General features: G+C 40.8%; 1 protein-coding gene across 4 annotated transcripts in view; it reads right to left on the reverse strand.

The window, feature by feature from the left end:
• ankrd6b (ankyrin repeat domain 6b) overlaps nucleotides 1-14,991 on the reverse strand; it is a 49,500-nt gene that overhangs the window by 27,390 nt on the left and 7,119 nt on the right. For 2 of the 4 annotated variants that reach the window (XM_076755989.1, XM_076755987.1), the window contains exon 2: nucleotides 478-820. In XM_076755989.1, coding sequence (XP_076612104.1) covers nucleotides 478-603 — 126 coding nt within the window. In that variant the 5' untranslated portion in view covers nucleotides 604-820. Of the gene's footprint in view, nucleotides 1-477; nucleotides 824-14,991 lie in introns of all 4 variants that reach the window. The other 2 variants (XM_076755988.1, XM_076755985.1) reach the window with 1 other exon arrangement.

Raw genomic sequence — 14,991 nt, forward strand, 5'->3', positions numbered from 1 at the left:
TTGGTCTGCTTTGCTTTAAATACACCAGAGTCCCTTTAGAATGGAGACGAGAGCAAATAACCAGACTGAGACTGTTTGAAAAGGTGAGTGTCAGTCAGATTAGCCTACACTAAACAGGCAAACACATGGCAGTTTGTTTGAACTGAACCCAAAAAGGTTAGGCCGGAAGATATAATTTGTTTTCATCTGTTGAGCACAGATGGACAAGAAGTTGGTTACTGACAGCAAACCCAGCCTGTAGTTTTAAAGATAATTTGTGCGGGATCAAATCAGAGCTGGGAAGCAATTAGCCTATTAATCAATTTGTCAATTAACAGAAATTAATCTGCAATTATTTTGGTAATGGACTGAATTTCTGAGTCATTTTTCAAGCAAACAGAGCACACAGCCAGGCTAATAGCTTAGAAGCAGCACTTCTCAGTGCTCTGTCTCCTGCTTCTCTAATGTGAGTATTTGATGCTTTTCCCAATCACTCACCTTAGTGACGGCTACTTTTGCGCCCTTGTTGATAAGCTGAACCACATTGTCAGCTTGTCCCTTGTGTGCAGCTATGAGGAGGCGCTCGGAGAGTGCGAGGACCTCAGCTGCATCCTGCTGGCTCATGAAGCAGGGCGAGGGATGCTGCTGTCACAGTCAGACACGGTGTTTCAGATGGTGGGGGGGGCAGCTGTGGCGATGGTCTCTGACGCCTCTAACTCATGGTGAGCTCCGCTATAGACAGAGGTGTCAAACAGGAGCTGGAAAGGCTGCCTGTGCCGCTGTTTCTTCTGATGCTACAAAGTCCACAAATGACCAGGATTCCTCCCCTTCATCCTCTCAGCTGCTGGGAAGAGAACAGAAAACACATGGAATGAAAACAAGCCAACATGTGCTGTGCTCACAGGAGGCTGGCAAACAGGAAGCCAGGGAGGAATGGGTAGAGTGGACGGACATCCCTACTGTCCTGGTTATTAAACTCATGTACAGTTCTTGTGGGATCATGTGAGCTGTACTAGACTAATCCACAAAGAGAGCCAAAAAGTGGGGTCAAATTTAGTCAGAGACTGCTGCTGTACTGTGAAGCAAGCTCCTCACACACAATGAGACATTAAAACATGGCGAGAACAAAATCACAACGGCCTCAAACAGCAGAGACACACTTTATTTGGTTTGATGGGGTCTTCTGTGACACGCTTCTGCGGTTTTGGTCTAACCACAGGGAATGTAGAGTGACTACAAGGAAAACGGGTGATGGGCCTCAGGTGTCTAATCTGATCTCTGATGAATACATTGACAGACAGATATCATATCATTTCATACAAAATCTCAGAATCTACAAGCTCACTGGAATGCATGCCTGCCATATTAATCACTTCAGGACTCTCCTTCAGAGTGTTATCTCCCAGTTTACTTCATGTACTGGAGGTGAATGCTGATATTATCAACTTAGCAACTTTCAGAAAATGGCTCTGGGCTCTAACCAGAGCAGTGCAAATGTCTTCAAGTGTCTTGGCTGTCAAAGGGAAAATCAACTTTTTCCAACAGTACACTAGTCTGAGCTTTGACTCCTTGACCACCAACCTTTCTACCAACTAGGAGTCACAGGTTTTCCTAGTAAGGAAAACTAGGGTTTATTACTACTTGGCTTTTATTTTCATGGCCCTGATCATTGGTTCTATTGGTTAAGACTAGAGATGTGCCGGTATGCCTGTTTGTCTATAAACTAGGGTCTGGTGATATGACAGTATACAGTTAGTAGCGTCTTCGCAGGAACATCGATATTTGAAGCATTGTAGTTCCACCACAAGCTCACTGGTTTTGTGGATACTGAGCTTGACTGATTGATTATTGTTGCACCATGTGATGAAGCTCTCCATCAGTTCTCTTTACTCCTCTGGAAAAATTGTCTCCAAGTGAAGACAGTATGTCTCTCACTGGAAATTAGTCACTAGATTCAGCTGTAATTCTAGTTTATTAGACACACACACACACACACACACACACACACACACACACAAACACACAGTGTTACTGTGTAACCTTCATATTAACGTTGTGTACGTCTCATCGTCTCGTTCTGAAGATGCTTCTCCCTCTAGCTTGTCACTGTCGTCAGCGCCATCATTGTCAGACAGTTTATTCTTGGAGGCAAAATTCAATAGTGCATTTGGTCTATTTGCTTCATATTTGTAGTTGTGTGTGCCCAATTAGATATGAAGCTCACAGGTTATGGAATAACAGCCAATTTTTCCCTGGCCCCACAATACGTTATGGTGAGAAACATAAACAGAACTTTGTTTACAAGAAGTCCACACAGTGCACAGGACTTGTACACAGTGACAGATGACAGCTATAGCAGGCAGATGGAAAACTGTGGCGAGTACCACAAATACTTTCAGTCTGAGTAAGTGGGCTTCTTTCATGTCGCATTCTTTTATTATTATTAATCCAGAGCTAAGAAATGAGCAGGTCATAATTTGAGTGAAAACAGATGCTCAGAGCGGGTCCAGACATGAAGACTAAAGAGAGATTAAACCACCTCTAATACATGTTATTGTGCTGCTGTCAGAGTTCCCAGTTACATATACAACAGGGTTTTGTCCTTTTGGAAACTTTGTATTATGATAGAAAATTACATTTTACGAGCCATGAGGTTTTAGCTGTTAACCTGGACGGCAGCCATAATCCATGCTCACTGAGGCCCAAAACACAACACACTACAGCAGACTACAGGGCACACAGAGGAAAGGGAATAACTTCCAGACTGAGTTTGAGGCGAAGCTTTCCACATCAAAGGTGTGTTGATAAGACTTCAACACGTTTCATCATGAACGTTCAACGCAGTTCCAAGAAGAATAGCACAGACTCCCATGGACTTTTCATGTTTCATTTTGTAAACACACCGTATCACAGTGGATGGAATTAGGATTTTTTCAAATATGTTATCATTTATTTTAGGTTTTGGATTTTTACTGAATTTAGATCACGTTTTAAACATCTGCTTTGGCATTATTTTATTCTTTGGTATAAAACATTTTTTGCATTTCACATACTTCATGTTCTCAGCACTCATTTATAGTCAATAGTGAGGTGGTTCTCTGAATGCTAGGGGGTAGAAGGAGGAGGGAGAACAAACAAGTGGCTGCAGAGATTCACTATTTACAGTATTTCAGCCATGAGGCCTTTCATCACAGCCACAGCAGGCTTCTTCTCTCTCCCACATTAAGGCTTCAGTCAAGGTTCTCACAGTCTTGTGTTCATTCAATCGTCGCCCTCAATTAACTGGATTAATGTTGGTGTATGATGCCAGGGTCAGATTATTAAAGAGATCCCTGCATGTGCCTCTGATCCCCTGTGAAACTCAGCTGGGCTGCTTGACTATCTCTGAACCAGCACTTCTCAAATGTTTTTGGTGTGCCCTCTTTTGGAAGCTAAAAAAAATAAAAAAAATCATGTCCAACCCTTCAAGCCAATCGTTCTTCCATTTTCATCAATCATAGCAATACTTGAGAGACTGGTAACAAAGGGAGCTGAGCTGAACTTTAATGAAACAACATTATCAAGAATGTGAACTGCATGCTTATTTTCACCCTCATTAGTTTGTTACGCAAATGAAAAATTCAAGCGGTGTTTTGTTCTGGTGAGCAGCACTGTCTTTCTGGTCTGTCAAAAGAGCACTCTGTGTCCAAATGAATCTGTTTCCCGAACCTTTTTCAAAGCAGACTTTTGACTTTTCATTGCACCATAGCTACAACTAACGAGTTTAACAATGGCTCAGCTCCAGCAATTATTGTGATGCAGGTCCTGCGTTTGCCAAGTAGAAGTTTTCAAAAATGTGCAGAAAAGTCAATGTAGACTCATTCCACATTTTCCATCCTGGTCATGCGTGTCTTCTCTGCAATAATTCCGCAGAAAACCTCATTCCCAATCACATTATTCTGTTAATAATGCAAATTACCAATAATCCATCCCACTTCATCTGTGTGGTTCACATAAAAAAAATATAATTTAACATTTTTTTTTAAACTATGTTATATTGTGTTAATTTAATTTTTTAACTTTTTAAAACATTATTACTGTTCCTTAGTCATTTTAACCCAAACCACAATCTCTCCCAAACCAAGTTGTTTTGAGCCTAAATCTCACCAAACCTTAACCATAGTGCCGTCACATCATACAACAGATTTCTCTTTTTAACGTGGTGAGTTACCATTTTGGAAGACACAGACAAAACAATGTTGCTGCAAGGTGTGTCCAATCATGTGTTGTTTAAAAGGGCTTTAAATTAAAGGAGTTGTTGCTGTTGGTAAACACCTTAACAAACATCATTCCCACAAGCCCTAGACCACTGCAGCTAACGGTCACCAGCTCGACAGACAGAGGCCAGTCAAGCTGCAAGCTATGAGACTGGACAAGGACGGCCAAGCAGCCCTGATGTTTTTACACAGCAGAGATGGATAACAGAGAAACAGTTAAAATGGCGTACGACATGCACACTGTTGAATAGGGGAAATTTCGTGGCAGGTGGCTGTGGCATCAGGATTCTGGCTCTCTATTAATGAAGGCTGTAACTAAATATGAGGACACAAACTCACAAATAGACAAAATATAATGGAATGATGCTAACGCTATAAAAGCAGTATGAGCCATGAAAAGGATTAGCACTTTGTAATCATCTGTTTCCACAGGGGCATTACAAAGCCATGCGAGGGTAACCTGAGATGAACACAGGATGTGAGAGACAGTGAAAACAGCATTTTCAGCTCAACACTGATTGTAGAGCTCCACTATGCAGAGGAAGAGGCATGTCCCATCTGATCCCCAGAGTCTAATCTGTCGGTCCCTCTAACGACTGTGTTTCATTACTGGAAACACAGCAAAGAATGAGAGGACATGGTACAGATGAAATCAACAGGACTGATTCACAGTGCTGCAGGCATGCATGGCTAAATCCAGAGAGAGAAATGGATTATTTCCAAGTCATTAGCCTTACATGTCAACTCAAGCATAAAACACGGCTATGCAATACAGTTCCTGAGCCAATTCATTTCCACTGGACACAGTTTCACTTTTAAAACACCAGGGTGTCATAGCTCTCGCACCAAAAGTCTGATGAATTAATACAAGCAGGAAAAGTCCAAAAAACAAACATACCCAAATTGAAATAAAGAGCGCCTCTGTTAGAATCAGAGGAAATGATAACAATTTAATGAAGCATGATATTAGGCTTGCTGAGTATGTAGGAAAATGAGCAGAGCTGCTAAATCAAACAGCAAAGGCCGGCTCAGCGGGTCAGCAGGTCAGAGGGTCCGAGGGAGGGTCGGTAGGTTGGTCGATCAGCAGAGGCAAAGAAGGAGGGCAGGTAGGTGAATAGGTTAATTTTACAACAATAAAGGTAAATACAAAACTGCAACACAGTCCTCACATGTAGCTAAACTGTCGAGGATAAAAACACAATAAATCTCAGTTTTTCCCCCTACATTCATTTAGGAGTGGCGGGCCGCCATTCCTAAATCATAGCCGCCGCTCCTTCAAATTTTTTTTTTTTTCCTCTCTTTTTTTTTTTTATTGTTGCAAATACACCACCGCCGCATGTCTCCAGCTTCACAGCAGAGTCCAACGATAATTATTCAATATAATATAAGAAGAGAAAGACAGCTCATGAAGATGACGCTAGTCAGGTATCATTAGCCTTTTACTGACTCATAAATGATGATTGTCCACACTTGTAATCAGATGTGATATGAGTGTAAATTATCTAATGTTAATGTTTTATGTAATCATATAAGACAAGTAACATTAGACAGGGAGGAGCTTCCAGGGAGGAAGGAGAGCAGATTACAGCAGGGGGAGAGCCGAGGAGGAGGAGGAGCAGGAGAGCAAAGTGATGGTGCAGCCTCTGAGCCTGAGAGCTCTTCTATAAAAAACCCAGAAAAATTAATTGTTCTGAGCCTGGGTGCAAACTTTGCCACTAATTCTACAGCCCCATCAAGAAATTATTATTTATTGTTTTCTATTTTTATTTATTTAATTTTATAGTTTTATTTATTTATTTATTATTATTTTTTTTTACATTCAGCCTTTAAAAAGCAATTTTCAATTGGCCATTCAATAAATAGGTTGTAAAAGTAAAATGTGCAGTCAAGTGTCATTTGTTTTACGCCACCTCGGCTCCATGGAGAGCCTGCCCCCACTGCTGAAAAAACATCCTGGAGGAAACACTGTGACTTAAAGCTTATTTCCACTGTGGTCCACATGTAATGATTGAGGTCCCTGTTTTAACTGTCATCTACTGACTACACTGAAACCCTGACATCAGAGCTGTCAATACCAAATATTTCAGTCAACAAAACTACACAAGTATTTGCAAAAACACACATTCTTACATGTAAAAGCTCCTGCACAAAAAACGTTTCCTCTGTGGAATCCTGCATTGCCACACACTGTTAACATCAAAATGTTACTGGATGGAAACATGGCAACTGTCCAGCTATGCATTGGGGAGAAGTTGACTTGTCTATGTTGTTCCTCATGCTGGTGGCACTGTTTGGCCTTACTCACTGGCTGACAGGCCAATGGCAGACGCAGACTCAGAATTTACTGAGCACAAGGATGGCCAGATGGGCTGTTATGGTGAAAATGGTGTGGAGAGTACAGCGTTTCAACAGGTATCTGCGGTTACAGACAATGGAAAAGATAAGAACCTGCAACACAATTACTGTTCTGTGTTGAAAGCCAATTACAAACAACTGCAGCATGATATGAGGATCATGTGATGTTCCACATTGATTGAATTGTGCAATCTGCTGGATGAAAGTGTGACCCAAGGTTTGCGTTGGACAAATATCCTTGAAACATCCCCAAAAATTTGAAATTAGACCACACAAAGTGGAATGCCAAAGAATGTGTGAAAAACCTCACCCTCAGAGGTCAATTCACTTGAGCTGAAAAGGGTGCTAATTCACTATGGTAACATTTGAAAGACTCCCTCCTGCCAGCTGAAAACTGAATAAGATTAAGCAAAGGGGGGAATTCTCTCCCTCACTGCATTCCAGTTGATTCTCGAGAAGATCCTGTTCACTCCGAGACCCATGCACACAAAGCAGGCCTGGCAGTCGCAGTGAGGCTCTTCACATGCAGCTAGGCAACAGGGCTTTTGTGCAAACTTTTGGAACTCAGGACTCAGTTCAAAAACAAGGAATGCCAAGCCCTCGCTTTTCACATGGTTCAGGGGGCGGCCCTGGCATATTTATTAACCTGCTCGCTTCTGAATAAGAGCCACCTTCTCATGCACCTCATATTTGTGTTGTTTCCAACTTGGAGAAAGGGGGCATCAATAGGGGAGATGGAAAGCACTTTTTTCTGATATACATTGGAAACAGTGTTAAAGTAGAAGTTTTTATATTTTCCACTTACAGTGACAATGAAAGACTGCTGTTAAGTCATGTCTGTCAGCTGAAGAAATATCTGACATGTTGTTGTTCATCCACTTTGGCTGAAAAGCTAATGTTACATTAGCTAACACTGTAATTGATTAACGGAGCGAGCTGCTGCTCAGCTCTCAATAATATGATGTGCCTAAAAAAAGCAAGTCAAACTTTTCAGCCTGTCGTAGCAGTCCATCAATAAATAAGCTATTGTTACATTTCCCCTCAAAACAAAGTTAATGGCAGTTGCTGGTAGGGGAAACTAAAAAAAACAAACTGCACTCAACACAAAATGGGCCCCTTGGGATCTAAAAGTTGATGGGGGATAACTTACCCACACACTCACTAATTCTATCAAAATGATAGAACAAAAGAAATGAGCCCAAAACCAAAAATTGAGAGTCACTAAAAAGGAGGGAGTGAAGTTCTGGAAAAGAGAGAATCACTACAGTTTAAGACCTTTCACACACTCACTCATCAACGCCACACACAAAACCAGGAGAGCCAACTGAAGGCATTAACTCTCCGGTATCACACACCCAACTAAAGCAGAGCCACAAGCCTCCTTTTATAGAGCAGCTCGGCTGATTAGTTCCAGCTGCGCTAATGAGTGCAGGTGCCATCAATAGGTGAACATCATTGAAGGGGTGGAGCTGACTGCCTACCTTCCACCGCAACACTATCCAGTTAAGACTTACAGGCTAGAAGTTTCTATGTGCAGTCAGCTCACACTGGATGGTTCATGGACACCTTCTCTGTAGGTAAACTCTCTGTGACTAAACTCCAAAACAATAGAGTGGCATTTCCTGTAACAAACCATCTTTGGCCAAATGTAAAGACACCTTTAGCATTTCATGTTTGCCACATAACAGGCAACATTTTAATATTGTTGATTGGCTGACTCACTGAGTACGAGTGTAAGAGAATGAGAAGTGTGACAACCAACACTGATCCTGCACTTGAATATATGGAGGACAAAGGTGCTGGAAGGTTGCAGTAATGGAACATGTTATTTCATAGGGGGGTCACTGTCACAATGACGTGCTCTGGCTCAAACCCTGAGTATGCATTCATATGTCATTTTTTAATTTTCAGTGTATTAGTGTCATGGACAGAAACCCACATTCATTTTCATTTTCTTTGCTCTGGAAATTCAGTTAAACTCTGCACTGCATTTCAATGGAAGGTTGTAATACAGACAGACTTGTCTTGCTGTGTAGGTGAATTCAAGCTTCAGCTGACACTGGAATCTTGATTAAAACCTGGAGGGAACACAGGTGTTATACAGAGTTTCTAGGACAGGATGGCCTGTCCAGACCACAGGCCTTCATGCCTTGTTGTCACACCTCCCTCAAGAGAGAACTCTGGGTCAGTCTGGGGTCAACAGCCTGGTCCCTTAAGTCTTACCTCACTGGAATGCATCCAGACCTTTGGTGTTTTTTATGTCTCCTTTCAAATCATGACATTTACTGATCACAATTTCTACTGAATCACACCTTAAATGTAACCAGCCAACAAACAGAAATGATCATAACCTTTTAGACACTGTAAAAAATGAGCCCCACTTACTAATGTAAAGTCCCAGAGTGTGTTCTAATTGGAGAGCTGAGCTATGACACAGTCTTGTGTATCACAGTATGCCTCACAGACAACGTGGAGTAAGACAGGATACTTATGGTTCAATGGAGCCTGTAATTCTGCCCTCAGATGGTAGAGATCATCAGGGCTCATCACAGCTGCAGAAATGCAAATGTTTCATTCTGGCATGTCTTGGTATTGAGCCTGTCGGGAGGCATCATTAGCTGAATTCAACCAAATATGTACAAAAAGGGGTTGATCACAGGATGGTCGCAATGACACACTGTTCTACTTCACTCTAACAACCAGATCACCTTTCTGCATCGGCATCCACCTTAATTAAAGACTGAAATAAGGATAATTATATCATGTTCATATTAATGTCGCGCATTTAAGCCTTCATTTGTTTAGGCAATGGTTTGCTGTATGGGGTTAAGTGAAACAGGAAAACAGTCAGCAGAACGTCATGTTTGGGTCAAGGCAGCTTCTCTGAAAGCTGGCATGTTGAATCTTGCTGTTTGGCCTGCTGGAGGTATGACAGGCGTCATTCAGAGAAACAGCTGTGATGGGAGGTGCCCATGTAGTCACAATCATATGCAAGCAACAAACATTTCTCACAACTAAAGGTTTCTGAAGACAGCAGTATTTCACTGGTTGATTTAAAATAAATGAAGAACCACAGACTCCCAGAACCTGATCAGTGAAATCACACACTAGAATGACAAAGAAATAACTGGTGAAAGTATGAATAAACAAAAATGGACCAACTGTATTCATTCATGACCTCATGTCTATTTCATTTATGTTCACTAAGGAGGAGTTCATTTTAGTTTCTACAATGTACTGCTAAAGTAATTCAGAACTGCATGTATTCAAGTGAAAAAAAAATCAGAATTTAGATATAAAGATATCGTCATTTTCATGCTTTAACTGTTCAGAGCTTAAACAAATAAATTATTGGTATATTGACACAACTATTTTGATACTCAATATTCATTGATTCCTTCTTCTCAAATGTGAAGATTTTCTGCTTTTCTGTTATATATTGGGGTTTGGACTGTTGGGTTGGAAAAAAAAATATGATTTTAAGACGTCATCTTCAGATATGCGACATTGTGATTTTATAGAAAAGCTGACATTTTACAGACCAAATGATTAATCAGTTAATCAAGAAAATAGAGAGTAGATAAATCAATAATGAAAACCTTTATTTTAAAGCACTGCAACTGTTCATGTGTGTAGTCTAGGTTTTAAGCAAGAAATGAACATAGAGATTTGGAATAATATTCCATGCTTACTTGAGCATGAGATCACTACCAATGTCTAGATAGATAGATACTTTATTCATCCCCAAGGGAAATTCTATGCTCATCCCGAGGAGGACAGTGTTTCATATAACAGCTGTACAGTTTTTCTGAAGTGCAATCACCTGAGCATGACTGACTGACGAAGGCTTTAAATATTTCTGTATTACACTGTGTGAGCACTGAACAAACACTTTCCCAAAAGGCAATAGCTCACAATAGGCTGTAAAACTAAAACTGCTAACTGCTATGAAATTGAAAAAACAAAGTAAAATAAAACATGTGCATTAGGGGGAGTGTTTCAACTGGGTCCACCTTGGCAATATATAAACATGCAGAGCACCCAAACAAATATATTTATTGCACAACAGTGGCGCAGCGTAGACACAACGTCCTTGTCTTATCCACAACTCACTCTTCACTACTGGCTGGGAACCCGAACTGTTCCAAAACAACTGATTTAAAGGACACAGGCAGGTCTTCAAACTCCAGCTTTCCATTGGTGCTCGCCATACTGTGACAATCAGCTAGTAACCTCAGCACATGCTGCTGACGGCGTATGGCTGAAAGTGTCCAGGTGGGACACACTCAACTTTGGTTCTGCATTACAGGCATCAATCTAGACACCATGTAGTCTGCATGGAGCTGCGTGCAGCTGACAGTGACCTCCCATCCATACAGTGACCATTCAGCACTAATACTCACACCGTTACAGCCCTACAGTTAACATTATTACACATTTTGTACGAGGACAGACACAGCTACGCAAACAGACTCTGTGGTGAGATGAAGCTACAGCACTTTTCCTCGGCAAGTGTGCCAACTACATCAAATTACCACAACACAATGACAGCCCTGAATTCCACCTTTCAAAACAGCGTTTAGCAGATGAGTCATGCTGAGTCAATATCACACATGATGTGTTTTCTTCTATGTGCTCACAATCCAGTGCTGATGTCACGGTCACTTCGTAGCTGTCAGCACAGTCACCATGACTGAGAAGTGAGAGGGCAACTGTGCATCCTTCAAGAACCTGGACGGAGTGGATATCCAAAGTACACCAGGAATGTAGCTGGTAGTTCCTGCCTGTCAACATGGTCAACAGCTGGTTCAAAACCCCAACCAGCATTTAATTCAAGTTTTAGTGGGTGTGAGGATTTTAGGTCTGACAAACAATAAAGAGCAGTGACCCATTTTCTGACCTCAGAAAAACCTTAAAAAAATGCACCAATGTTCTGTAACCTACATGTCAGGAAGTGAATATTGCCTTGCAGCTTTAACCACTAGATCCCCATTGGCTACTCCCCCCAAAAAGTTTGCTTGTGATGATAGATTTTAGATTGTAGTCTATGAATGATTAGCTGAAGCGTGGGGGACTTTGTCTACTCTACCACCCACTTTGACAGGTAACCAGAATTAAATTAAAGGTCCTGTTCTGTATTAAAAACCTAGTTGATGATGTTTAGGGACAGAACCTTAATTTTCTAATGTCATGGAGGAGCTGCTCCACAAAAAAAAAAAAAGTTTCAGCCCACAGATCCAGCGTGATAAAAATCCTTCCTTCACTGCAATGTGTGAACCCATCTGAGGTTATTATTGAAAGTTAAATCTGCATTACCTTTGTGAAACGAAGCAGGGCATGAATGCACTAAAATTAACTTCAGCGCTCTGAGCTACAACACTGCCTGCTGTACATTCCCCATTATGTGGGTCATCTTTTCACTCTCTTTGCATGAGCACCAGCCCAATAAAGAACGCCTTTGTTATAATACAGTCCCGTGGTGCTCTGCATGAGCTTTTACCACACAAGCATGTTTTTCTATAAAACCTTTTATTTCTTTTACCAAAGGAAATAGAAATTACAGAGATGTAATTCTGGTGCTATGAGAACACGCAGAGCCCTCCAAAGTGCTTCGGTTTACCCTGTCATTGTGAGGATTTGCTGCATTGTTGGTGTTTCATATCTTCTTTAATGTAATATTTTTCAGTTGATTAGACAAGACTAGTGATTTTTGGCTTATCAGTCACAATTTTGTAGACAAAAAACAAAACAAAAAAAAATCATGAAAATAATCATCTGTTGTTATCATTAGACTGAATTAGAAACTAGAGGCGATGCAAAAGCATGTGAAGTCAGACCTGTGCACCGAACTTGAAAATATTTCAATTTTTAGCACAAACAAAAGTTACTGCATTTCCTAAAAGATATAACAAATAAATCATTAAAGAGGCTGGGGAAAAAACCAATGGTGGGTAAAAACCCAGTAGCTGCCATAGTATGTGCATACCAACTGAGCATAATGTATATTTCCATCACTTTAATTTAATAAATTCAAATTGTAATCAGGCTATTTTAAAAGTGTTATTGTCCAATTTCACTTACTGCAAATGTATTTGTGTTAATGTCTCAGCCTGTATTTTGTAGGAATGTACAAGTGTCACAAGATAACAGCAGCTTCATTTCAAGTGCCCTATGAGTACCTTGCAAGTCAATGAGGAGCAGATCAAACCAAGGCTTCATACTAAACCATGACCAATTATACCAATACAAGCATGCTTCAGATAAAGGCCTGTTACCTTCTGCAGTCGAGGTAAATAACCGAAGAGTAAAAGATCTGATCTGAGCCCACATTTATCAAGCTTCTCAGAGCTGTTCTTCTGGGAAAGCATGATGACATTAAGCTCATTAAAAGATAATTTGGACAAAACAGAACAATTTGTGAGACTGATTTTTAGCAGGATGCTCACAATATTACTCTATCTTGGAATGGTGGAAATGCGTCTGTGCAACAGTGTTGCTTCTGTCTGACCAAACTGTTTCACATAAAACCTGATCGTGCTCATGCGCCTCAGAGAGATAATGCACACAACGAAGGTCCACAGTGAATACATACTAAGGTTTGTTGAACACAAGCATGAATCTCTGGCTCTGTGGTTGTCACCAGCATAATGAAGCACATCTCAATTTAATCATGACTGATTTTCTATAATATCAATAACATCTGAGAGGAATTTTCATGTGGTGAATGTGCATTTCTCAAGGCTGGGTGACATTACAGAAATAAATGTTGCCTGCATGTAGGGAACATACAAGGGGTGCAGCTGAAAGTGGAAGAGATTAGACTACAGCCAGGCACTGAGTAATTAGGATCATACCTGTGTCTGCCTGTGCAAGATGTAGCACTACAGGCTTGAAAATGATACGGCTGGATGAGGATGACAGCGTAACTTCATCCTAATATTTTAATCTAAAAATAGCCATGTGAATGCCTAAGTTGCTAATGTTTGCTTACAGTCTGAATGGCATATTTGTAAACATCAATAAGGATCTTCATGAATTTTGTAATCACGTTTTTGCATTGATTGCACTGCACTGATAAATACAGGCCCAGGGCAACAGAGCATTAAAATCCAAAATCCACCCAAAGAATGGAGTAGCATTCTGATTGGAGTGCTGTTGGTGTTCTTCTCTCATCACATGACAACTACTGAACTACTGAACCTGACTGCAGACAGACTATCAACACAGTAACAGAGAGATAAACTGTAGCTCCTCCTCTACTGTTCTTTCACAGTGCACATATTTCCCAGCAGGAGGGCTTTTCCTCTCATGCGAGGGATCAGTGACATCACTATATGTGTGTGTGTGAAACAAGTGGTCATAATGGAAGGTCCCCCTCAACCCCTCCCTCCACCCCCAGATTTCACTCAAAACTCAGCCATCTGTCTTTCCTGCATTAGTCAGGGACAGAGAGCCAAAACCAGATTAAAACAATACTTTGACCCACTCAGTAATCCCAAGATCTGTTTCAGCGCTAGCTAGCTCACTGCAGCAGACGGGCAAAGACATTCTGTGTTAATTGAAGCATGTATGGTGGACAAAATAGGCCATAAATACCACAGAGAATGCAGGACAAATATTTATGGCTAAATTATCAGTTTAATCACTGCACTGCAATTTGTGCATTTAATGCAGAGACATAGGAGGCTGACACACTGTTGGTTAATCCTGAGGCCGCCGCTGGAAATAAACCTTCTGTCATCCATGACACAGCTGAGCCAGATGTAATAAATAAATAGTGCAGAGGTCAACCTAAACATGAGACTAAAAAAAGAAACCATGTAATGCCTTTTAATGCAAATCTGCTGGAAGTGACAGAGCATTATAATGACCTTGAAAAAAAATCAGTAAAAGTATCAACATTTTGTAATTTCTGCATAAAGACAACAACAAACCAAATTTTAAAAAAAACAAACCAGCACACCTAATCATTACTGACATTCTGAAGACCACCCTGGTAGCTAAGAATTATGTATGAAACTTAGAGACAGATTATGTCAAAAAGTAGTTTCCTTCTTCTTTGATTAAATGACATTAAGTTTTGTATTTGGCCTTGTAAAAGGAGGAGTTCCCCAGGGGACTGGGGTCTCATGGTCAGTCTCATGGTCAGGGTGATGATGTGTGGCGTCTGGAGGACAGTGATGTTTAGGTATTCATGGTACACAATGAGAACATCTTATCAAAAGTACAGTTCAATACCAGATAGGGGACAGATTTGGAGCCACACAGTGAAATTCTACAGTAACTCAACTCGAACTTCTGTTGAAACTACTTCCAGTACAATGACTTTTGCTTTTGGTCTTGGATTTCATGCTCAGTGTGCTCAGAGATTGGCCTGATATTGGATGTTAGCACAGTGAGA

This window comes from Chaetodon auriga, chromosome 18, assembly GCF_051107435.1.
Source record: "Chaetodon auriga isolate fChaAug3 chromosome 18, fChaAug3.hap1, whole genome shotgun sequence".
Classification (NCBI taxonomy): domain Eukaryota; kingdom Metazoa; phylum Chordata; class Actinopteri; order Chaetodontiformes; family Chaetodontidae; genus Chaetodon; species Chaetodon auriga.